The sequence below is a fragment of the Daphnia pulicaria genome, chromosome 6 (genome assembly GCF_021234035.1).
Source record: "Daphnia pulicaria isolate SC F1-1A chromosome 6, SC_F0-13Bv2, whole genome shotgun sequence".
Taxonomy (NCBI): domain Eukaryota; kingdom Metazoa; phylum Arthropoda; class Branchiopoda; order Diplostraca; family Daphniidae; genus Daphnia; species Daphnia pulicaria.
In genome coordinates this window covers 17,858,315-17,884,023 of record NC_060918.1, presented here as the reverse complement: position 1 = coordinate 17,884,023, position 25,709 = coordinate 17,858,315, and the positions used below count along the sequence as shown (strand labels likewise).

Sequence of the window (25,709 nt, the reverse complement as noted above, 5' to 3'; positions counted from 1 at the left end):
GCTGACGTGCCCGGTCTAAGACATCTTGATCTTCCTGGTTGATGTCTCTTCTTTCCCGGTTGCGATTTGCTCGATCACGATCGCGATTGTTTCGACGAGAATCTCTTGATGAATTTGAACTGGAACTGGAACTAGGACTTCAACTTGGGCTAGAACCAGCCATGACTGCGTTGCGTCAAAGCCGAAAAGCGTCTGAGGTGGCAAGGGGCGTTATCGCCCGAAGAAGACAATCCGTTTTTCTTTTGTTTTTGTGTTGCGTCAAATGGCTGTAATACATCGTGTCCACACCCAGTTAAGGTGGAGCTAATTGAGTACAATCGTCGTTCAGTTTCAGGTCTTCTCTTCATTCTCTGTGGTTGCTCAATCTCCTGGGCAAGCAGGCTACAACGTTGTGTGTCCCTGTCCACCACGGAAGCTGAGTTCATTGCTGCGTGAGAATCAACAGAAGAAGCAGTCTTGCTACTTTCGCTGTTATCTGAAATCCTTGGCGTAAACCACGGCTCAACCCACTCCTATGTGACAATGAAGGTGCAATTCGTCTGGTGAAAAACCCAGAGTTCCACCAACGAACTAAACATATAGATTTCAAAATTCACTTCATTCAAAAATAACATCAGGATAAGGAAATCAAGATCATCTACACTCCATCAGAAAACCAACTGGCTGACCTGTTTACAAAACCTTTTCCGACACCGAGATTCAATCAGCTCCGGAAACAAATTTGTGTACACCCCTTGTAATCTTTCTCTCTGTCCCTTGTTTTCTATCATGATCACATTCATCCTATCTTTACTTAACCAATATGTTTGAGAGAAGGTATTGGAAAGGCAAACAATTATTGGTTGCCGAAACCCATTAGGTTTCTGTTTAGTACAACCTTCTTTGAACCCTACCCAAGCCATGGACTACTCTAATTAAGGACGGGACTCTTCGGCCTTTCCTATGTAAGCCATGTAAAACTTTTTTCCGGTAGAATCGGAATCGAAATTTAAAAATAGTTATTGTTTTACCTAATGTCCCTATACCAAAAATGTATGGTTATAGAGATATTTCAAATTACTTTACGGAAAATTTGAAATAGGTTAAAACATCGGTGCCATCTATGAACCAGGTACCCTAAGCTCTTAAGAGTTTCGGTCTGCAAGTGGCAAGATTCAAAACAAACACTTTGGTCACCTTTCCTTACTGCTGATTACCATAATTTTCGACGGTTCTAAAATAAACGATTCAAACGCATTGGACAGCTGAAATCTTTTTTTTTTTTTTTCTCGTCTTTAAACCTTTTTAAGCCCACCCCCTACGCTGTCGCAAATACAAAGATTGACATAACATTTGATTATTGAAATTAAAAGAATGGGATCCGTTCTCAGTTGCAATCATGCCTCAAAGGTGCATAGTTGGTGGCTGTGACTCTGTTTACGGAAAAGGGAATATTAAAACTACATTTCATCAATTGCCATTTGACAATGAAAAAAGAGAACTTTGGATTAGTGTGATACAGGACTGGAGTGGATTGAGACATCTAAGAAAAGACTCACGATTAACAAACGCGGCAGAGTGCGGCAAACATGTCAGTGCCGACAGCTTTAAAGCCGGATTTCTCTCAGAGAGAAAACAATTGCTACCTAATGCGGTTCCCTCAGTTTTTTTTTTGGTTCTGTTCAAGTACCTACTGAAATTCAAATTCCTGCAGCTGGAGTACATAATTGTCAACAGCCGCCAAATAAGAAAAGGCGAGTTTCTTACGTTGTTACTCACGAACATAACGCCGTTGCTCCACATCAAGGTTTGCCATTTAACTCATATAGCTATGCCGACCCTTATGATATAACTAAAAGAGATTGTGGTGTAACAGTTGACTTACCGCATAAGCTGAACGTCGAGGCCTCTTCAGTTGGTGTCGCTGTGAATGACACGGGCGTCACAGAGCCCGCAGATGACGTAGTCGCAAGTTGCTCATCTGGCCGCGGTGTTACTTCGTGGGCTTGCGACGATTTGGATGATACAGATCGCTCGTCGGATTGCGATTCCGAAACCAGTACGTGGGAGGATCGAACTTCAGATTCCGATTACGATGTGGGGTTGTCTGAGGACTGCGAGTCGGAATCCGAGATTGACGATTTTGGATCCCCAGAAACAGACAATGAAGAAGAGCTTTTGCGGGCAGCTAACCCTACAAAAACAGAAATGGAAAAAAACAGCACATACTGCGGTTACAGCAAAAAATCCTTAGGCTTAATAAAGCCAAAGACAAGATACAAAAAAGGGCACAGGAATTAGAAAATGCCATTAGTGGAATTACTTCTCCCGAACTAAATCTACTAAAAGAAATGAAGGCAGGATGTACAGAAGGGGATCCGTGGAGCTGCTTCATGACTGACCAGATGAAAAACAGATTACAGAAAAGCAAAAAAGGATGCAGATAGAATCAGGAGGTGATTCGACACTGCATTAAACTTCATGCTAGAAGTCCAGGGGCCTACGAGTACTTAAGAAGATCGGGAATGGTAAACTTACCATCGTCAAAAACACTGCGGAGCTACGTTGGCACTTCCACAATGGAAGTCGGATTCACTGATGCCATTAAACAAGCATTACTTGCTAAAATTGAAGAACTTGGAGGTGGCCGCGGGATTCATGTAAATCTCGCGCTCGACGAGGTTGCAATAAAACCAGATGAATCCTATATGAAAAACGTTGACAAATTAGTTGGTCACGTCGACATGGCCGGAATAGTTGAACCAGTAAATGGAGCCAAATTGGCAAACAAAATGCTAACTTTCGGTATAAACGGCCTGGCTAATTCTTTTTGCATCGTCGTTGGCTATTTCCTCGTCAATAAAATGACAGCCGAAGAGCTGAGCAAACTTACCCTACACATCCTCGAAGAAGTAGAAAAGATCGGATTTACTGTTGTAGGTGCCGTTGCCGACAACGCTTCTACAAATACAAAAATGTTTAAGTTGATAAATTCAGAAGGTGTTCTCTCACATGAAATCTCACACCCCAATGATCCTACAAGAAAGCTTTACATTAGCTTTGATTCTTCTCACATAATCAAAAATGTGAGGAACAAATTTATTGACCGCCCTTTAAAGAGAAAAGGGAAACCAATACTGTTTGCGTTTATAAAGAGGATCCACGAAAAGCAGAAAAAAGTTCTCCTGAAACTGGTGAAGAAGCTGACGAAAAGGCACCTGGAGCCTACGACAATTGAGCGGCAGAACGTCCAGAGGGCCATCGATATTTTTAGCAGGCAAACGAGCCCTTGAAGCTCTGCGTCGTAGCCGAGTATCAGGATTCATGGGGTCAGAAGAAACTATTGCGTTCATGCTCAAGTTCATCAAATGGTTTGAAATCCATGATGTAAGCAATCTAACGCAAGCTACATCCAAGCGTCTTAAAAATAAAGCTCCTTTCACTTCTACGTCCGACGAAAGGCTTCAGTGGTTTGAAGATTATTTGCAATGGCTGAAGGATTGGAAAAACTCGGTCGCGGAAAAGGATAATTTCCTAACCTCGGAGACTTATGAGGCAATAACTATCACCACGAAATCTACCATAGCTAAAATTAAGTTTTTACTGGATGCAGCCGGCTTTCAATTTGTACTAACGCGAAAGTTCAATAGCGACAATCTAGAACGAAAGTTTAGTGCTTTACGACAAGCAAACGGCGGGAACTACAATATGGACGCCAAAGCTGCAATTTACGGAATGGAAAAACTACTAAGAACGGAAATTACCTACAGCGCAATAAACTGTAACGTGCCGCTCTCACGAAAAAAACAGAAAAGAGGGAATGAAAATTTCTTACGAGTAACTGGCGTAAAAGTTCCGAAGAAAAGAGCTCTCGACGTCCTCAAGTCCCTTAACGCAGAAGAGTTGGCAGTGTTGGACGAATTGAAACGACCACCAGGTACGCTTTTATTTTAAACCTATAAATATTAAAGGAATTATTAATACGATCAATGCAATTTTGTTTTGTATAGCTTACGGGTTTGGGAATGAATGTGACAACAAGTTAGCAACGGCTGTGACCTCAGGATTTCTTCTGTTAGCCATCGGTGAACGGGAGATTTGCGTTGAGTGCTTGGAAAGCCTGAGGCACAATGATTTTCACGACTCCCAAGCAAATGCTGTGAACACCTTGAACAATTGCCTAGGTAATTAGCAATAAAAAATGATTAGGCGTACATACAGATCATTTAATAACGAAGTCCGCACTATACTAGACCGTGGAGGACTGAATATTCCTTCTAAGGAATTTGTGGAGAGGATGTGGACCATTCACAAATTTGTTGACTCTGCAATGAAAAAACTGAACAATACAATAAAAATTCGTGAGGACCTCATAACTTTCCTTGCCCCCCACATGGCTGCCTGCTCTACCTTTTGTTGCACTCGTGGAAAGACTTTGCCAGCTGAAAACAAACACAACGAAAGTCTTGTGATAGTAACTCTATGGAAGTTTATCAGTCCAATGCTGAATGGTTATGCAGCCACGCAAACTGACTTGCAGTCAAAAGCACCTGTTGTTGGTAAAAGTAAACATGTGAATCGCAAGTATAATACACTTTCCAAATAAAAATATGTACGTCTTAAACTTTAAGTCATACCAAACTATACATTGTTCTGTTACATGGCTGTTGCATACTCGTCAAAGTAGAAACAGTAATACAGAAAGTAGATGCTAGATGCAAGTTGACTCGTAATGGGTTGACAAATATGTGTCCGAAGAAATGCACCTCTAAAAAAGAAATAACTCTCATCAGAGTATAACAATAAGTGTTATCAGTTATCGTTACCTATTAGTTATTGTTACCAAAGTAGCTTAAGACATTATCTGTTAGACATCCTTTTCTGCTGCTGGTATGCATTTCCTGGGCATATAAAAACAACAAAATTCAATAAGCAATGTGAGAGTAACAATTAGACATCAATGTCATATTACCGTTTTACGCAGGAACAGAAACATACACTGCTTTTTGTTGAAGTAATCGTCTATTTTCGTATTTAACGAGTCATCACAACTATTGTCATTTGTCATTTCACCTGCCACAGACACAATACCAAATACCACACGTCAAAATTCACTTTGATTTTAGCTAAACGTTTGTTTTGCTTTTGGTCCAGACTCCACTTTCAGTATGACTTGCTTCTGTCATTCCCGGCAACAGTTTACGAATTACCATCGGTAGATGGCACCGGTGTTTTGTCCTTTTACCCCTACTCCTGAAAGTAAAATTAGAATACCTTATTAATTAGTTTTTTTTACTAAGATTTCTAAACACAGTTGAAATCAGCGGAAAAAACTGCATTTATTGATATTTTCCATTAATTATCCCCTGAAAAAAACCCACCCGACTAGCTTCAACACGGCAACATAGGCGAAGAGTCCCGTCCTTAATTAGAGTAGTCCATGCCCAAGCATGGACTACTTAAGCTAGAGGACGGGACAATCGTCCTATCCCACCGGTATGGCTTGTCGGGTGGATTTTTAATCATAATTTTTTAAAAAAAGGTCAATCGATAGAGCTTTTAAATGCGATTCCAAGTCCCTAGAGCACCTTTCAAGTGAAGATATGAAATTAAATTATGTTTGCGTTTTAATTTTGAGGGGACGGGAGAGGTGGTCGTTGGTTGTCTCCACCTAGCGTTAAGAATTGTAAACTCTTCTTTGGATTAAGAAAGGAAACAAACAGAATGCGAATCACAATAACAACGTCAGGAAAGTGTTCAGTGATGAAACTCATTAACTCATATCTTGCAGCAAAAGAAATTCGTTTTTCAGTGAGAAAAGGTTTTGTATTTACGGTTTTCTATCTTGTTTTGGCTCACCGTTGGTTCCTTTGACTGGAGATCAGTTTGTGTCTTTCCGTACATTCTTGTCATTGGTTTTATAAATTACCACAGTAAGAGAATCACTAATTGCTCATTGTGTTTTTGTGGATTTCGCAGGTTTTTACCCCTGCTGCAACAGAATGTGGAGCAATTTGTGACACATGGTGTTAGGAATACCACAATATCTTCAATAATTTTCTCGCTGTTGCAGATTTTTGGGAGTGTGAGCTCAACCAACTTGTATACTGTGTACATCCGTTCCCCAAATTCTTTCGAATGGTAATTCAAGCCTCCTCTATCTATTTACAAAAAGTATTAACATCTTTAGGAACAACGTTTAGGTATTTTTATTATCACCCTGGCATTAATTAATCGTATTCACTGCTTGGACTTGTGGATCTTGAAACTCAAAGTGCCGCAGACCTTCTCTGCATTCCACACATATTTCCTTTCTTCGATGACCATTAGAAGAAAACCGGCTGTGACAGGTGTAGAGAACTTGATGTCATCACAATTTCACTGATAAGCTAAATGGAGCAGTAGTAATTCATTTGCTATAAATTGTAATTTTATTTTCATGACTACCTGTAGCTTTTTTCAATTCCTCTAATACAGCGAAATATTTTTGTCAAAGTTAGCAAAAATGTGACGAGCTCTTACTTTGGGGTATGGCACGGAAGTCTCACGGACTAATGTCCCTATCCCTCTGTGGTGTTTTTCCGTCCTCAAAGCAACATTGCAGTTCATGGCAGAATAGGTGATCCCCGTTTGGAGAATTTTTTCAACACCAAATATCGCAGCCCTCGCATTCATGTATTGTAGTTATGCCTCCGTTGGCTTGACGAAGTGCACTGAATTTTGCTCCAGGTTGTCACTATTAAATTTACGAGTAAGTACAAACTGAAATCCCACTTAAAGTAAATGTTCGATTTTGGCAATTGTAGATTTAGTAGTTATTACGATGGCCTCGTACGTTTCATCAGAAAGAAAATGATTTTTTTCTTCAGCGTTCATCTTCCATTTTTCTAACCATTTGATGAAATCTCGCAGCCACTGCAGTCGAAGATCATATTTTGAGGTGAATGGTGCTTTATTTGGTAGGCGCTTGTGAATTGCTTGCGTAACATTGCATATATCATGTATTTCAAACCATTTTATGATTTTTATGAGGAATGAAATAGTTTCTTCACTGCCCAAGAATCCGGACACCTTTAACCGGCGATACGATTCTAAAGTTTTTAGCCATCAGACGGCTAAAAATATCCAGCGCCCGTTGCTCGTTTTTGTCTCTCGATTTTGGTAGGCTCCAGGTGTCTTTGGGTAAGTTTTCTCACTGGCTGAAGAAACTTTTTTTTCATGTAGTCTCCTTATGAAACGAAACGATATGTCTTTACCGTTTCTTTTCAATGGTCGGTCAATGAATTGGTTTCGTAGGTTTTTAATGATATGGGAAGAGTCAAAGCTGACACAAAATTTTTTTCTTCGCTGTTGGGATGGGTATTACATGACTAACCTTACCTCCAGGGTTAAGCATTTTGAACATTTTTTTGTTAATTGAAGCGTTGTCCGCCGCTATTCCTTCGATGGAATAGCCGACGGACTCGACTTCTTTGAACGTGTGTTCCGATCATTGACTCAGTTCTTCTGCTGTTAAGTTGGCTAAGAGAAAGTAGCCAACTATTATGCAAAACGAATGCGACAGTCCATTGATGGCAAATGTCAATAGTTTGTTTGCTAGTTTACCGACTTCTTTTGGCTGTACCACTCGTCTGGCTTGATCGCCACCTCATCCACAACAATATGTACTTTTTTTCCTAATATCCATTTGTTTTCTTGTTTTAATTCTTCTTTTTTCGCTTTTCAAGCCTTTAAAGCCAAATCAGTGAGCCTGACGTCCACCGTTGAGGATCCAGTGTATCGTCGCAGCGTCTTGTGAGAAAAGGGTAAGAGAACCATTCCTGATTTGCGAAGGTATTCGTAGGAACCAGGGCCTCTTGCATGCAAAATTATGCAATTTTTAATGACTTCTTGGTTCCATCTAAACCCATTTTCATGTTTCTTCGCGTGATTTTGGAATTGGTCACATGAAACAACTCCACAGATGGCGTTCATTAGTGGCGTTTTTAATTTCCCTTATCACGCTGAAATCTTCCATAGTCAAGCCTGAATAATTGTGTTGCATGCCTTCTATCTTTTTAATCAGTGTCTTCTTTTCTTTCTTTAGGCGAAGTACCTGCTGCTGTAACCGCAAAAGATTGTACTTCAGCTCAGTTTTCACATGGGATTCATCATTATCAGCGGATAAGTCGCTTACTGCATCAGCGGATAAGTCGCTCGCTTCATCAGCAGAAAAGTCGGTTGCTTCCATCGTACTTGGATCATATTCAGAATCGGAATCGTCCGACTACGATTCTGATTCAGCATCGCAATCCCATGAGGAGCTACTACCCTCCAAAAAGGATTCGGTATCGTCGTCGTCATTGACAGCAGACTTATTTATTAGACTTGATTTATAGATATATTATTTTTTTGATTTATTAGACTATAGCTCATTTTTAAAATCAACTTATTAAATTTAAAAAAAAAATTGTTGGCCGACGTAAGAATCGTCAAAGTGTCCCGTCCTCTAAATTAAGTAGTCCATGACCAAAGTTGCAAGTCTTCCTGTCAGTGAATATCTATGGTGTCTTTCTCTGTGTGTATCTGAACTTCAAGCTGACAGGTTACATATAATTTAAGTAATAAAGACTACTATTGAAAGAAAACACTCCGCGGTTTATTCCTTTCAACAGCATTTGTATTTGTAATATTATTTTAAATTTAATATTGTCTCGAGTGTTAGCCAACCTTTTGGACTTTACCAACAACTGTGGGTTCATCGGATTCATCAAGATCGCATTAAGTCACGCCCCACCAACCCTTTTAAGGCAAAATGAGGTTGAATTATGTATTGCATTTCATATTTTTTACTTGTACTTGTACTTTGTTTATGGTTCGTACTAGTTTTGCATTACATTTATTATTTTAATTGACATTATTTATCTTTCTTATTTTGATTGATTTATGTTAAATCTACATTTAAGGTATTTGTCCATACATAAGATCTAATTTTACGATACAAAGATATCCATTAGTCATCTTGCTTCAATGTTACTGCTATATCCAAACAACTTCTTCAAATATGTATTTAAGGTTTTTTTCGGTTTTTTTTTAAGTTGTCTTTTTTACATTCACAATAGATGCCGCTTGGACGTCATGGGAAACTCTCCCTTTACGCCCACAGTGCATAAAAAATATGCAGTTTGGACAAAGGGGGAACGAATTTCTTGGCCCGAATTCACAATATACGTCCTTTGACAATTTTAAATATTTTAATATGGATGAGGAAAGGATAGTCTAACGGACGGACAACCCATCTGGAAAATTCGTCCCAAAGATCTCTTAAGCCTAGCTTGCTACTAGTTACTGTTTTGATTGATGTATGAGAGGATACTGTTAAGGTACTGTTTTGCAAGAATATATTTGTTTGCTATTATTTTCCTCCTTTTCTCGCTGCAATTTTCAATCATAACATCATTTTCTTTCAACCCTGCCTCTTTTTTAGTCCATTCTTGTATTTCAGCTTCCATTGCAGAATTGTGTAGTTGATTTTTATCGGTAACAGTCGTCAGTAGCAGCACACTGAAGGACAATTTTCCTTTTCCTGATAATATTTTCCTGGTATTACGTTTAACCTTTTCATTTAAAATGTAGATAAATAATTGAATACCTTTTCTTGTTCATATAATTAAAGAAAATTTATGGCTTTTCAAAATGTTTGTCATCTCTTTTTAAATTTTTTTCAACGATACTCTAAACTCAACTGTAAAGCTGAATACTCTTTTTAGCAACACTTCATAATTGTTGTTGTTTACATTTGGACACGAAACAAGAATTTCTCCTTTAGATTTTACCATATTTGTCCAATTTCATCAGTTCATGTTTGCTGGAATATCTTCGATTATAGGTAAATCGAGAGAGTGAAGGCCACTGATGTTGTTTTGACGTTAATGAATGAATACAATTGAAATGTAGAAGGGCTTGGTTGAGTCGGTGACATCCCGAATCGATTATTTTTTTAACAGTCAGTTATTGCGATGATGAGGACGATGATTAAAAGCAGAAAGGGGATCAGATAGGCATTCTCAAATGAATCTTCAATAGATTATTACCCAAAGATGAGGCTATTGACCATCAAATGGACATATAAGGCAGAAAATATACGTACGGCAGAACAAGCACTAACAGCATGACACACATATTCAACAGAACAGACATGTAAAGCATAACAGACATGTACAACAGAACAGATTCACTTCAACAGTTTAACTAAATGGTACATATACATGAATAAGTGAAGAATAGACACGGCAAGTAGATGGAAATAGCAATAGAAACGAACCTTAATGCAATGATTTGATTTGTTGGTTGCAGATCAAATAATTTAACACTAGACATAAGTGACCAATAAGAAATTACACGTGAGACGGTGGGGGTCATACACAAAAGAAATTTGTGTTTTCATGTGGGCTTTTTGAGCGCTTGAAAAAGTAGATGGAGTTACGTTTGGCCAAAAACCGAGTGGGCAAAAATGTGTTGTCCAAGTTTCCCGAGCGTAGCCACAAAATTTCGCGGAGACGGAATTTGCCAGAAAAATGAGGTTGGAGCCAAAAATGAAATACAGATTTGACGTTTTTTGCGAAAAAATGTAATTTCATTAAAAAAAATATGGCGGCCAAAGTTGGAGATCCCAGATAACACAGTCCCGAGCAAAGACGTCCTAGGGACGTCATTTTGGTACGAACGCGATGCCCCAGGGACTACACGTTTTTTGTCTTTAGCTGTGTCGCAACCACGTGCTTAATTTGCGTTTAAATATGTGTTTCACTGTAATCAAATTGAAGACGTTTATGACAACACCTCCTTATAAGGCGCAACAGTTTATGTTACTTGGTGAAGCGTAAAGTGGAACTGCTGACTATAATACTTGCTTCATCGTTTACGCTCAATGATTCACTAGGATCCTCATTAAAATGATCCCAGTCACTGCCGTTGGTCGCATTTGAAAATGAAGGTGATTTGAATACTGAATAACTGGGAGTCTTATACAAATAAAATATATTGTTGGATTATTAAAATTGATTCTTAATTAGGTATAATTTATTATCAGTCTCTGCTAGTCCTACAGATTAAACTTACATTTCAGGGACAAGCAATGACTGACTTCCACGTGAGGTAGACACCAAAGGAAGCTTTTCGGAATGGCGTTGATGAGGAGCAGCTGGAGTACTGGGTGAAGGTCCTAGAGATTGTGTTTAAAAAATTCAGTGGCCGAAACCATTTACAGCAGTTGGGTGTTTAACACGCAAACGTAAACGAAAGTGATGGGCCGGGGTTCTAATATTATATATTTTTTGATGAGCAAAAAAAATTACCACTGCCTCTGCTTGTCTCTGCAACAGGCTCAATTTTCTTTTCATGGGCTGATAGACTTCCAAGTAAGATATACACCTGAGGAAACTGTTCCATATGATTGTGTCGATTAGAGGCAGCTGGGGTACTTGATGTAGGTCATGGCGATTAATTCAGTTAGCGAAGGATAACTTTTGAATTTTCCTTTTTTTCGTTTGTTTCCACATGTAGAGCTGATTACCATCACAATTTAATAGTTTATAGCAAATTAATGGAGCCAATCAAGAGACGATGCAATGTGGAAATTCTTTAATTGATCAATTCATAACCGGAATCACTTCTTCATCCTTGTTGGATTGGGACTTTGCAAGGCAAAAATTTCAAACGCGCCAATTATTTAATGTTAGTTTTTGAAATTCTGTTGAAGTTATACAAATTTATGATCCATTCAAACGGTTTGGCGGATTCAGGTCTGATTCAAGTTCCGGGTGATCTCTTCCTCATGTGCGTTCATTACTTTCCTTTCCAGCTAGCACTTTATTTCTCAAGGAACTGCCCACACGCGTGAATAAATTTAATTAACTGACGACATCAATAAATAAAAATCATGAATTAAAGTTATTATATGGCCTACCTCAATAAAGTGGAAGTAAGAAAGACAAAAAGCTAGCGCCAGTGTAATTTTATTGAACGAAACCCTGTCCATTTACATATTCAGCACAGCCATCGTTTAGTAAAAAATGGCATTACCAACCGTAGGGTCGTTAGTAACTTTTGCCACACTTCGTTTACATGATTCCGCAAATCTTCAATGTTAAAGCCATCAAATATTCGATAGTTGGGCTTTTCTTCTAACTTTACTACGCTTTCTTTATTAGTAAAAATTGTTTTGCTGTAGCATGCCATATACAGCAATTCTTCGATTGTGATTCAAACAAATATTTCACGGTTGACGAGCAAGATTTGTGGGGCGGGTAAAATTCCAACTAAGAAATTCACCTTCAACAGGCTCCCAGGTAGCCAAAATGGTAGAGAGGGTTGAAAGATGCCCTATATAACTCCTGGCAGCTGATAACTTCATGCATGACATTACGTTTCCCGTCTGCACTCCATCTAGAATGCGTGAAATATTTCGAATTTTAAATCTTACAGAAGCCTTTTTCATTTTATAAGTATCCTTCTCGGATTTCATTGAAGGATAATGAACAAAGCAACTAGAAAAAATCATTTTCAGAGAAAGTTCCATTATAAATTCTGAAATGTCCCTAAAATAATACGAAACGTTTCACAACAGCGAATCCCAATAAAAAAATATTTAAACAATATCTACAATTACAAAAACACATATCTAACATATAGTACTCAGGAATACGACTACACATAATAATGCACAAAATAATCAATCTTTATTGAATTTACTGGAGGAAATTATGATAGTGTGCCAGTAATTAAAAGTTTTTTTCTAAATTTGTATATCAGGAAACAACCCATTGTGATTGTATTTAACAGAAGTGTCGTTTATTATTAGATATTCAGCAGTACTGTGACAGTATTATCTTACTGCTAGTTGTGAGACTGAATTCTTTGACGCTGAAAAAAGCCAAACACATAAAATCAAAATTACGCCGTTGAAAGTGAAAGGATTATTTTTTAAATCCTTTATGTGAGGCATTTTTAACTTATAAACAGTCTAGCTATTCATAATATTTTCAATTAAATGCCTGTATAATAACTAAGAAGACGACTAGTAAGACGGATATTTTTAATCTGCTTATTTGATATGTAGTAAAAAACCTCTTATTATCCTAATCTGACCTCATTTTTAGAATTAATTTTCATACTTCATTGATTTTATTATTTTTTGTTACATTATTGACAAGATTACTTTATTTAGTGCAATCGTAACAGAAAGATCAAACTACGTCCACTTTTTTCAATCTCCGAAGTTAAACGTTCTCGTAAAAAAGGATATGAGGTGTCCATGACCAAAAAAAACGAAAAAATACTGTCTGATAAACTCTTCGGAATGATGGCCAGGATGCATGACTACGTTACTGAATTCAATCTAAAGAAGGTAAGTTAAAGGCCAAAATGCATGAGGAAAGTATTCAAGTGATGAAGAATGATGTTCTGTTTCACACAGGCAGGATCTTTTTGTATCTAAAAAGCAGCCCATAGGAGTTTTACAGCTTAGTTAGAAATTATAATAGCTTAATTGACATTCTTAAAAAAACCTTGCTAATTTGCTTTTCAGCCTTCACCATCGATTGACAAATCCGATGGTACAACGTACCATTGGAGTCAACCGCATGGAACACATTTACAAGGTGATAGCCACAACAGACCTTTTTGTCTTAGCTAATAAAATCGTTCGATGCCACGACGAAATGGAAGATTGACACAATCTTTCCAAAAAATTGCGAAATAATTATCAGATTCAATTTCAAAGTAATGTATTGGATGTCTTTAAACAAAAACCACATCTAAATTAATTTATTTGGTAAACGGAAACATCCAAAATCGATGAATTTTTATTGCGTTTTGTGATAGAAAAAAAATTATTTGTTTATGAAGCGTTTGAAATTAAGGATTTATGGGTTTCAACATTTGAACTAAGATTGCTTTACCGTAAATGCAGATGTGAGATTGCCGTATGGAGAAAATTCATCAAAAAAGTTATCGTCAGTTACACGAGCTTGGAGATAGAATAGTAGACATGGATGGATTAGGATGGAGCGTGCTTAATGCCTGACAATACTGTAAATCCTAATCGCCTTTTCAGATGTTTGCAAGTAAATCTTCGTCATTCAAAGGTTGCATCTGCCTCCTTGGCGGATGTGATTTTAGAAAACAAATTTGATTTAATCTTTATTCAAGAACCTTATGCTAAGAACAGTAATTCTCCCACCGTTTCAAATATTTCTCCTGGCTATATATCTTTCCACTCTCTTTCCAAAGATCATACATATGGGTCGGCTGCTCTTGTTAGGCTCTCTCTTGCCGCTACCTTCCGGTCAGTTTGTCACAGCCAGTCTAACCACATTGCGGCCGTTGATTTGCACACTCCATATTGTTCCTTCCGTTTTATTTCAGCCTAACTTCGTCCATCTATCAATGACGTAGTGACTCAGTTTATCTCTGGCATCGGTGGCATTCTTACCAATCTGTCGATCGTTGCAATCGATTCTAATGCATTGAACAAAATCTGGAACAGCAAATGTACCAACGCTAGATGGACTGAATGGGAATCTGTAATTTCAGATAACTGCCTGCAAATTTTAAATCAGCCTTTAGACCAACTTTCATTCGTTCCTGCTGGCACCTCATTTCTCGATCTTACGCTTGCCGGAAGCTCTGCGCTTGCCGGAGCTTGGAAGCTCCTCTGTAATTCCAATCCAGAGAGTAGTGACCTGTTCTCTCCCCTGAATGTTGCCTCTGTGAAGCTATCTTGTATTGGTCTCCCTACCGTGATCTGTATTGATGGCATTGAGATATTAGAACCCCTGGCCATTTTGGAAAAATGTGCCCAAAATTTCTTTCCCGAACCTCCCCCGTCTGAAGACGCTCATCTCCCTGCCGAGAAACTTGCAGAGTCGTATTCTTTTTCATCTCAGTCCCGCTCATTCATCTTCCCTCCAATAACAGCTGAAGAACTGGCATCTATGAATGTTAAGTCTTCTCCCGGACTTGATGGTCTCTCCACAGCCTTGATCAACTCCTGTTTTCCACTGATCACCGACCATCTTTTAAAAATTATGAATGCTTGTTTTTCCCTCTCCTACTTCCCGACTTGCTGGAAAGCTGCTAAAGTTGTCGTCATTGTCAAACCCAACAAGCCTGCCTACGATTCTTTTAACAGTTTCCGCCCAATAAGTGTTGTTAATACCTTAGCGAAAGTTCTGGAAAAACTGATCTTGAGCCGGGTCAGGTGGGTGGCGTCTACCTGTCAGTGGCTAAGTCCTAGTCAACACGGCTTTATTCAGGGAAGATCTACTGAATCTGCAGCACACTCCCTAATCTCTTTTTTTTAATCTTCCAACATAGCCAAGTGAACTACAGCCTGTGCCTTTTTAGATATAAAAAGTGCATTTGATGCGGCGTGGCATCCTGCCATTATTTCAGCCCTTGACAGCCGTCATTGTCCACGCTATCTGACCCAATTAATCGTGAGCTTTCTCTCAGACCACACAGCGCTTTTCTCTCTAAACGACTCTTCTCTGACTGTAAATGTTGGCCTTGGCTGTTCGCAAGGTGGCGTTCTGTCACCCTTCCTTTGGTCGGTTTTAATTGATGGTGTGCTGCGTCTCTGCTTTACCTTCCTTTCTTTTACTGTGGGGTTTGCTGATGACCTTACTGTGGCTACGGCCCACAAAGATCCCACCATAGCCACTCGCAACTTGAAGATCATGTGTGATCAGGTCAACAATTGGTGATTGAGCAAAAAAATGTCATTTAATGCTCGTAAAACTGTTTTCATGCTGGTAAACAAAAAATTAATAAACTTCTCGCACCTCAGCTTGACAATCAATGGGTTGTCCATATGCCCAACCCCTGAGACCGTCTTTCTTGGCCTCACAGTCGATTGTCGCCTTAATTGGCTAGCCCACGTTAATCATAAAATTGCAGCGGCCAAACGTGCTTTTTTTTTCTTTAAGAGCGGCATTGAAATCAACGTGGGGCTATGACAAATATAGAGTAAAATTTTTATACTATTCTTTTGTTGAACCCATCCTGGCTGTTCTGTTTGGGCCCCTATGCTCTCTTCTAAGAAAAACATGAAGCTTCTCCGCTCGTTTCAGCTTCTTCGTTCTGTTACCCTTCCGCTTTCTAGTGCCTTCAAATCTGTCTCGACAGAGAGTTGCCTTGCTCTCTCCAATATACTTCCGATCCATTTGTGAGTGCTTGAAACCATTTACATGCGTTATTGCTCTAACTCCACTGGCTACTTCTCTCTTGCGTCCTCGTAGTGGTTACAAGCCGTTTGCCTGGCCTTACCACGCCCGTCAAATATGATTTGCCCATGCTGCACTCTCACCCATTACTAGCTCCCTGGGAGCCTTTTTCACAACCTTCTCTCCTTGTCGAGGGGTGCGAGTTGCTAGCCCCTAATGACAAATCTGTTTGCATCTTTGTTGCTGCTGCAGCAGTGTCACGTGGATCGTATCGTGGTTGTTACGTGGCGACTAGCCATGCTGAAATCACAGATTTAGTAAATAAACCTGTTCCTTCAACCTGCACTTTTCTTGCTTTACAGCTTACAGTTTTGAGTGCGATCACGATGGCTTCCCGTGTAGTAGAAGAGGGTCTCAGTGTCGATATAATTGCAATCGACCCTTCTGCCTTTACATTTTCTCGCAATTTCTCTAATCTTTCTGCAATTCAACGTCTCTGTCTCGACATGTCTGTCCCCTCCCGAGACAAGATACGATTGTTTATTTGCCAGCTCTCAAAGTCTGTAGGCCTTCAGCTTTCCATCGCTGGCTGTCAACTACCTGGTGACAGTCTTGATAACCTCCCCAAATTAATTCCTTCTAAATCTTCAGTTCGACTCTCGATTAAAAAGATAGCCGAGGAATTGTGGGATTCGGAATGGCAGAGCTGCTCAAATGGAAGAAAGACTAGAGAATTTTTCCCAACGATTGAGTCCGTCAGACCTATTCCCTCTCACCAGCTCTGCCGTCAGATCTCCCAAGTCCTTACCGGCCATTCTCTCCTTAAAGAACATCAGTTCCGTTTTATATTTGCCAATTCTCCGGTCTGTACCTGTGGCAGTCCTGCGTAGTCAGTAGAGCATTTTATTTTTCACTATCCGCTCTTTTCCAAGCAACGTCTTCCTTTTGCTGCGACTTGCATCTCTATTGATGGTTCTTGGCCTAGGCCATTGCATTCCATTCCATCGAACCCCACCTTATGGGAAGCCTTTCGGCAGTTTCTGCGCTCAACCAAACGACTGATGTGGAAAGAAATGTAGGGTGATAACCGTATTTTGCTTGAATGTTGGCTCTATTCTCCTCCCTTCTTGTGACCTTACCTTTCTCGATGCTCACTCTGGCCCTAAGAATTACTTAGGCTGTCTCGGAAGTCATCTTGCGGTTTTTAACTATTGTGTAAATTGCGGCTCTGCTCCCCTGCTGGTCAGGGGAGTGTGAGCCTTCGCGTTTTACTTGTACATATTGATTGCCCATCTCCAACTTCAAGCTAGCCAGAGATTTTCCCGCTTTAACTGTGTTCACCGCTCTCTGCATCGTTGGAGGCTGTACCGGTGGCCGCCGGCTGACGTTCTTGAAGGTGTAATCAAACCGGGGACTCCTGAAAGCCATGCAGAGCTCGCGGATGATTGCCCGCTCAGCGTGGTGTAAATAGGCCCAGTTTCCCTTACTCATGCTGTCCTATTCGTGTACTCTGCCTTCGCCTTATTACCATGGCGATGTGTTCATTGTGTTGTATCTATTGCCAGTATGTTGTACAAATACATTCGAGTGACACTCCAGCAGGAGGTTACGCTCAGTTACTGGAAGCGGGCTTACGGCTCTTTGAGTCCTTGGTGGGCGTTCGGGGTGTGTGTCGTTGGTTGGCACATGGAGCTCCTTCGGATTTGGCAATGGAGGTATGGGGGTCACCGGTAAATTCGAGGGGACTGCGTCGGCTTGGCGATCTTGTCCACCTTGAGTGATGCGCTCTTCCAGTGCTCTTTCGGCTCGGAGTCTGGCCGTGATTGTGCGGATGTTCTCTGCGTTCGGCTCAGGTGGACCGAGGAAGGTGCTCCCGACCAGAATGCGTTCCTTCGATTTTGGTCCACTGACCCTGGCGGAGGTAAATGGCGTTGCGAGTGCTGCCATGTTGCACTGCAAGGCAAGATAAGTCTCTGACACTTTCTGCTTCTTCGTACTGAGCGTTTGGTGGCGTTGCTCTAGCTCAAACTCGTACTGATAGAAGGGGGGCTTCTGATATGGCTATATGGCCTTTAGCTTGCTCATTTCACGGGCGTTCAGATTGAATTCCCGTGCGATCCTAGCGTTTTTGGTGAGGATCCAGTCGTCGTTCTCAATTTCCTCCCTTCTTTCTGGAGATGGGCTAGCGATGGTTTCTTTCAACCTATTTAATGGGATTGAGGTTATAATATCCGTAACAAACTACAGAAGATATTTACATCAAAGATATTTCCACAATTGCCGTCTTTAAAGGAAAACCAGGACGTCAAATATGTTATTGATTCGAGAGAAACATTTTGTAGCATATACTTCTACAAACATAAGATGCACTCTACGAAATATTGCAGAGCATTTAATTCTCCTTAAGCAAAGAAACATTATTATCCAAAACCATACCCAAAATAATCAGATCAGAATTATTGATTTCGGAAGGAGTTAAACGAATGTTCATAGGGAGATCGTACCTCGGGTGAGCAAGAATAGGAGGGTTAATTTAATCTGCACTGCTGCTCCTCTGACCCCCCCCCCCCACCTCTATATATCTCATTAATTCTTTTAAGTTAGCGCTGAAAGCTGATAGCGCTTCCAGAGAAGCCAAACCCGAAACGAATTTTCTATAGTAGGAAAACAATCCTAAAAAGCGTATTAAGAGCAATCGTTCATAGACCCCAATGCGATGGTATTGAAAAAGTTAATAGGACATTAGCCGATAGTATAGCTATAGTTATGTATAAAACTTACTTTTCTCACGTTTCGAAGGGGTTCAAAAATTTTCTATGGCAGAGATCTTTACGGGGTTTGGCAACATCCCATACTGCTAACTATGTATCCTACGATGGATTGTTCTAAAAAGGAACATTTTGCCAGTTTCAACTTCCCGTTTTTTCAGTGCACTGGAGGACGAATTCTAAACGTGTTAAATGTTGGGTCACCGTCAATGAGAAGAAAAAAATGACGTCAAAGTATACGAGGCAGGTGATTTACTTGAGCCAAGACAGAAGAACATCTATCATTCTTGGGAAAGTGGCCGGGACATTTTTTAGCAGTTTAGTCGAATAGTCAATGCAAAATCTCCATCCCTGTCCTTTTTCTTTACCAATACTACCAAAAATGCCCACGGGCTGCTGGATGGCACGATGGCCTTTTCCCTCATCATTTCTTAAGCTTGTTCCTTAATTAATTATCGATTCCGACAGGCTCTTGCATGTAGAGGCTGGTGAAGTGGTAGGGAGGTCGGAAGGTATCGATTTCGTGCTAGACGATTTTCGAACAACCCTAATCGTGCGAGGAGGCAGCAAAGCAATCGGAATAGTTGGTAAGCAGGGCGAGGAGAATGATCCAGATTTGTATTAATCCAGCTATCCAAAGGAAAACTGTGCTAGGGGTTGAGGAGGTACTCTTGTCAGTGAAATCTCATAGGATTTGTCGAACAGAAAAAAAATTTTCTATTACCATTTCATCCTGAAATAACTGTGAAACGTGTAACTTTGTATGACTGTGTGAAGTGGAGTCCGTGACGAAAAATTCGTTAATCTTTAAATGTTGCTTTAGTTTTTTATGTGCACACGGAAGGATGCTCTACGGAAATGGACAGAAAAAGAAGAGAACACTTTTGCATTTTTATGAAATATATGATAAACTCACCTTCTATCCTAAGATATCATCAGCATTTTTCGTGAGAGTTCCTACTTTACACAGATGTGTTCAGATACGGTTCAATCTTAAGACAGAAACATACAGAATATGGTGAAAAACAGAGTCATTGGTGAAAAAAGAAGTAATTGCTTATGCTTAGCGTCATTTAAATACTATAGAGAAAAAGAAGGAGCATGATAGAAAAAGAAGCTTATGCGATTGAGAAAGTTTAACAGCTTTCCCCGTACCTGTAGGGCAGAAGATTTCAAATCCTAAGTGACCACAAGCGATTGCAAGAATTATTTAAAAAGCAAGAAACTTTCATTGCTCTTTTCTTTCTTTTCATCTTTTAATTATAAACGGATACCAAATTTGAGGATAGAAACTAAATCGTTGAACTTGAGAATGGTCTATTCGGACCAATGAAAAAAAAATTTAATCCGATTTAATGAATGTTTTGTAAAAACATTAGGGAATAACACGATTAAGAACAATCGTTCAGACCTTAATGCGATGGTATTAAAAAAATGAATAGGACATTAGCCGATATTATAGCTATAGTTATGTATAAAAAGAACCAATTAAATGGTCATCATGGAGCAGTCTAACATCCACGTTTCCATCAAATTTGTGTCCCAAACGGCCCAATCAGCGTACTACGTTTTAAAGATGCTGTACGCTGATAAGCCATTTTGGACACAAATTTGATGGCAACGCAGGATGTTAGACTGCTCCATTTCCTACTATCAGCAAATTTTACTTACAACACTGCAGTTCACTGTACTAAGGATATGCCCCTTTCTACCTTGCCTGACTTTGTCTAACCAATTGATGAAGGTCAGATTACGTCAGACAAAATCAGGCAAGGCGGGGCGGGCTATTGTAGCAGACATAAGCGAGACTCTAATGCTGCGTTGCCTCGATGGCAACAAATGTCAAAAAGATGTCGAACAGCCCTACAGAGTTAAAGAAAAAAAAGGAAATATAAATTACAAAATATATTCAGACGACGAGAAAAGAATGATATGTCGATGTAGACAGAATAAAAAAATTTCACGAGGAAAACCCAGACGTAAAGGTTAATAAAGAGCAACCTAAACGAAAGAAAAAACCAGCGAAAAATCCAACTAAATAAACTAGCCCAGCACAGGAATCTAGATATTCTTTAAGAAAAACTATCCGTGTGTCAATTCAATATGGAAATAACTAACCTCAGCATCATTCCAAATGGTAACAAACTCATTTATTACAATCCTGAAAAAATCATTATCATTACCCATCATTATCATCGCTGAATATAACTATATACAGTACCTACCCAAAGTTTGGGAACGCGCGAGAAAACCTTATGGAAAAAGGTATTTTTCGGTGTTCCCAAAAAACACAATTTTCGTAGGAACGCGACGAATTTTTTTGGTCGTAGTCATTGTGTGTAGGAAAAAGCTAATTTTGTTTCAGATTTTTGCAATCAAGGGAAGGGTAACTTTTAAATCGAGCCCTAAGTTTGGAAACACTCCGTAGAGCTATATGCAAATGAGGGTACTTTAAGGGGGGATAACTACAGAACGAGTAGAGCTGTGTGGTGTATGTGTACGGTACATTTCTGTGTTCCATGTTTAACATTTCTTTTTTTGTTTTGTTTATAGACAAGCTTGTCATGGCGTCAATTCGAAAATTGTTTGGTGCCGAGTCTAAACAAATGTTACGTTTAGTGCCTGATGCTGATAGCAAACCTGAAGAGCATCACAAAATATCAGAACCTGTGCTCTTACGATGGCTACTCAATGAAGAAAATCTGAAGCAACTCAACGAAGCTGAAATAACTCAAATGCTGGGGATTTTAAAAGACATGGACAAAAATTCAAAAATCACTCAAGTTGAAATACACCAAAGCAGCATTGGCCCAGCGAAGGATTCGTCGAAGGCATTTCACGTTCGGATCGTCTTCAAGACGACGAGTGAAAAAGATGGAGATTATTGGTGGTCACTAGAAAAGAATATGAAATGCATCGTCTTGCAACGTTCCCGCAACAAAGAAAACGTCAAGGACAAGTTGGAAGGCCAATCGCGAAGCAAAGTGAAACTCATCAAAGATAATTTGAAAGGAAAAGGTACGATCAAAGATCTGTTTGCTGTACTTTGGGCCCAACAGATGATTGTGGAAAAGTACCACATCAAGAACTCAAACTGCCAGTCCTTGGCCACTTATGTGTCATCAAATAAATTACCGAAATTGAATACGAATACGAGGGTTTTTCCCGTACTCTCCTCCTCGTGAAAGTGGCCGGTACAAAGAAATGTTGGATTGGATCAACCACATAAGGGGTTATAGCTTTACTGATTGGCACTCTATTATCGTTCTAATTGCAATGGAAAAAATTGATCTGTTTGATGTAATAGTAGCGAGTGGCAAGTACGACATCAACGCTTTGTACAATGGAGAAACTCCGCTCAACTTTGCCATTAGGTAGGAGAAAACCGAAATGGCTCAACATCTTCTAAAACCTCCGTATAGTGCCGATCCCTCAGTGCGTGACGGACTCGGGAAGAGCGCCCTTCATTGTGCGGGCATGATCACAATGAATGCAGAAATCTTCGATTTGCTACTAGCACATGAAAAAGTCAGTATCAACGAAGTAGACGAATGCGTAAGAACTGTTCTCCAATGGCCCATAATGAAATCCAACGTCGCCGTTGTCAAACACTTGATGGACAAAGGAGCAGATTCCAACATCGCCGACCAACTAGGTCTGTCTCCTCTTCTTTAGGCAGCACAGGAAAGGGACGGTAACGAGATCATTGATTTGCTACTTGCACATAGCAAAGTCAACGTTGACCATTTAGACGGAAATGGACACACGGCTCTCCATTGGGCCGCTATGAAATCCAACGTCGCCGTTGTCAAACACTTGATAGACAAAGGAGCCAATCCCAACATTCAAGACAAAGAAGGTCTGTCTCCTCTTCATGTGGCAGTAGGAGGAAGAAACGACAACGAGATCATGGATTTGCTACTAGCTCACCCCAAAGTCAACGTTGACTGTGTAGACAAATGCGGAAGAACTGTTCTCCATTGGGCCGCTATGACATCCAACGTCGTCGCTGTCAAAAACTTGATAGACAAAGGAGCCGATCCCGACATCGCCGACAAACAAGGTCTGTCTCCTCTTATTTGGGCAGCACAGGAAAGGGACGGTATCCCTATTATCGATCTACTGCTGGAAGCTCAAAAAGTCAAAGCCATAGGCGATGTAAACGATCGCGATGAAGAAGGGTGGACTGCACTTCATTGGGCCGTCTTGAAATCCAATGAAAACACTGCCGAGCATTTAATCAACAAGGGAGCAGATGTCAATTGTCAAGACAACTATGGCCGTACCCCACTTGACATTGCTGCACCTGGTGCAGAGGACATGAAAATCATCGACGTATTACTCAAGAATATAAAGAAAGAAAAGGTGGACGTCAATTGTGTCGACAATGAAAGACGTACTGCTGTTTCTTATGCTCGAGACAACGAACACGGACTAGGCGAGACGATTATCGCCCGACTGAGGGAATCTGGCGCTAAAAAATAGTAAGAATTTATGAATTTATAAAATTACAAGGCGCTGGCCATTCTGGAGAAGTACTTCTCAAATTACGTAAGTGATTCTATTTTCTGGCTTTTTGAAAATATTATTTCGATGACTACCACAACTATTCACATTCGGAGTGTTTTTGTTGACAGCTTCACCATATTATTGAGATTTTTAAACATTATTTTTATTTTGAAATCTCTTTCTTTATTCCGATTCATCGTTTTTTTATTGTTTTTTTTTTTCTTCCACCCATTTCCACCCCGTGCGCCTTTTTCTCTGTTAAACAGAGAAAATGCGCGCTTATGAGGGGGCGACAATCCGGCGTGGGTGGAATGGCCTGGGAAGAAAGGGACTAGAACGGGAAATAAAATAAAAACCTTTTTCAATTTTAAAATGACTAGACAAGCCAGACTAAAATCTAAGGGACCCTCCCAAACCCGTAAGAACTTCACATCGTACAAAGTTAATTTTCACCTAATATGGTCGCCGCAAGGATGCCATCGAGGGGTAGTCAACTCGAAAAAATATCCGTACACCCCCGTATTTTTAATGAAAAAATATGAAAAAATATGAAAAAATATAAAAAATATAAAAAATACTAAAAGTTTTAACACGAAAATTTTTTTTGCCTTACACAAAAAGGTTGCACTGAACATGTTTATTACGATTTTTAGGGTACTGAAAAGGAGAATTTTTGCACTTAATGTAAAAATGTTTCACTTAATATGGAGAACACACTTAAATAATCTTAAAATAAGTGTCTTTTTTAACAATTAAGTACTTACAAAAATTAAGTACTCTTTGGCAATGTACTTAATTTAATTTGCATACTTAATAAATTTATAAATAAGTGCCCAATGGTACCTTTTCCTCCTTAATATAACTTTGCACTTTTTCAGCATTCTTACTTATTCTGGGGCAACAGACTTAATTTTAATTTGCATTCTTAATAAGTTTTTTAAATAAGTGCTCAATGGATTTAAGTACCTTTTCCTCCTTAATAAATTGGAAGTGAAGTTTGAACATTCGGAAAAGTTTCTAAGTCCCAACCCCCGTCGTGTCATACTAAAGGATTGTGAAGAAATTCTTATATCTACAATGGCACAGTGGATGAGCATCCGACAGGCTTATCAATTATTATTAAAATACGTATGTTGAGTAGGTAAAAAATTTAAGTACTATAGAAAGAAAGTGGCACGGTAGTATTTCAATTTTTTTAGTGTATAAAATAGTTTAAGTACGTTGATACTATTCAGTAGGCAAATATTACTCACAAAACAACATACATATAAAAAAATATAAGAAATACAAAAAATATAAAAAATACGAAAAAATATAAAAAATACGGAAAAATATAAAAAATACGGAAAAATATATTTTTATTTAAATATTCGTACACCCAAATCATGAGTTGACTACCCCTCGGATGCCATGGCCGGGGTACGCGTCATTGGTTTGCTTTATTTGTAGTATTTGTAATGGTCAGTACCAGAGCCATTTACTATGGTTACCCGACTCTTATGGCGGAATATTCTCTCGGAGACGGCGTCGTCTTGATGGGTCCTTTACGGACATGCCTCTTTCAAACTCTATTCCGCCCCCTTCGAATGCCTCCCAAGTTTGAGCGCATCTAACGGTGATAGTCTCAACTTAATGAAAAACGACGAAAGATAAGCCGTTGTACAGAAATATTACAAAGCGGTTGAAATCATTTTTATCACCTTCAGTTGCAAATTTCGTCAAATCTCTAGAGGTGACGAATGATTGCGCTGAGCGTGGAGTCAAAATAATTAATGATTTCAAAGATGTAACTGAAGATGAGGAACAACTTCAATATGCACTTTTAAGTTATAGAACACTGAACACCATCGACGATTAGTTCCATCCCTCACCAAAGAAAATTTGAATAATCAACTATTTCCGTAAATTAGTCAAAAAGGCACAATTTTCGATGTTGTAATCATTTGCGGCAATACCAAATAAAATAGAACAAAGTTCAAATTTTCAGCAAAAATTACTTTCTTAGTGTACCATCTACAGTTAAAATAAGAAATTGATCATGTAATAACTTGACCCTCAAAAAATAAAAAAGTAGGGTTTTGGGGTTTTTTTTCATTTGCGGCAATAGATAAGATTTCATTTTTTAAAAAAATCAGTGTTATTTTAACGATATTTTAGTCGGTCCAAAATAATTTGGTGCAAAAATTCCGACTTTTATCGGAAATGAAACACCCTAACGCACTCTTGCGGAATCCGCCATGTTTTCACC

General features: G+C 39.3%; 1 protein-coding gene and 3 long non-coding RNA genes across 4 annotated transcripts; 3 read left to right on the top strand and 1 right to left on the bottom strand.

Moving 5' to 3' along the window:
• Positions 1-1,332: 1,332 nt before the first annotated feature.
• Positions 1,333-5,149, bottom strand: LOC124344408. Its single transcript, XR_006919732.1, has 10 exons — positions 4,952-5,149; positions 4,806-4,880; positions 4,617-4,747; positions 4,390-4,529; positions 4,225-4,318; positions 3,995-4,159; positions 3,815-3,935; positions 2,873-2,940; positions 2,518-2,683; positions 1,333-2,173 (listed from the first exon to the last, which is right to left on the bottom strand). It is a non-coding gene; the product is annotated as an uncharacterized LOC124344408 (long non-coding RNA).
• Positions 5,150-5,693: 544 nt separating this feature from the next.
• Positions 5,694-6,996, top strand: LOC124341800. The gene is made up of 3 exons (XR_006918610.1): positions 5,694-5,800; positions 5,959-6,120; positions 6,183-6,996. It is a non-coding gene; the product is annotated as an uncharacterized LOC124341800 (long non-coding RNA).
• A 323-nt stretch (positions 6,997-7,319) lies between these two features.
• Positions 7,320-8,638, top strand: LOC124341801. Its single transcript, XR_006918611.1, has 3 exons — positions 7,320-7,643; positions 7,707-7,784; positions 8,066-8,638. It is a non-coding gene; the product is annotated as an uncharacterized LOC124341801 (long non-coding RNA).
• A 13,590-nt stretch (positions 8,639-22,228) lies between these two features.
• Positions 22,229-23,437, top strand: LOC124342140 (26S proteasome non-ATPase regulatory subunit 10-like). The gene is made up of 3 exons (XM_046795109.1): positions 22,229-22,326; positions 22,375-22,607; positions 22,704-23,437. Exons 1-3 carry the CDS (start codon positions 22,229-22,231, stop codon positions 23,435-23,437), a joined length of 1,065 nt encoding a protein of 354 aa, XP_046651065.1.
• Positions 23,438-25,709: the final 2,272 nt, after the last annotated feature.

Excerpts from the sequence above, each read along its gene's own strand:
- LOC124342140 (XM_046795109.1), top strand. The coding sequence starts at position 22,229 with ATGGAAAAAATTGATCTGTTTGATGTAATAGTAGCGAGTGGCAAGTAC. Across the intron at positions 22,327-22,374 it reads CCGCTCAACTTTGCCATTAG|TGCCGATCCCTCAGTGCGTG; the intron begins GTAGGAGAAAAC and ends ACCTCCGTATAG. Across the intron at positions 22,608-22,703 it reads CAACATCGCCGACCAACTAG|ACGGAAATGGACACACGGCT; the intron begins GTCTGTCTCCTC and ends TTGACCATTTAG.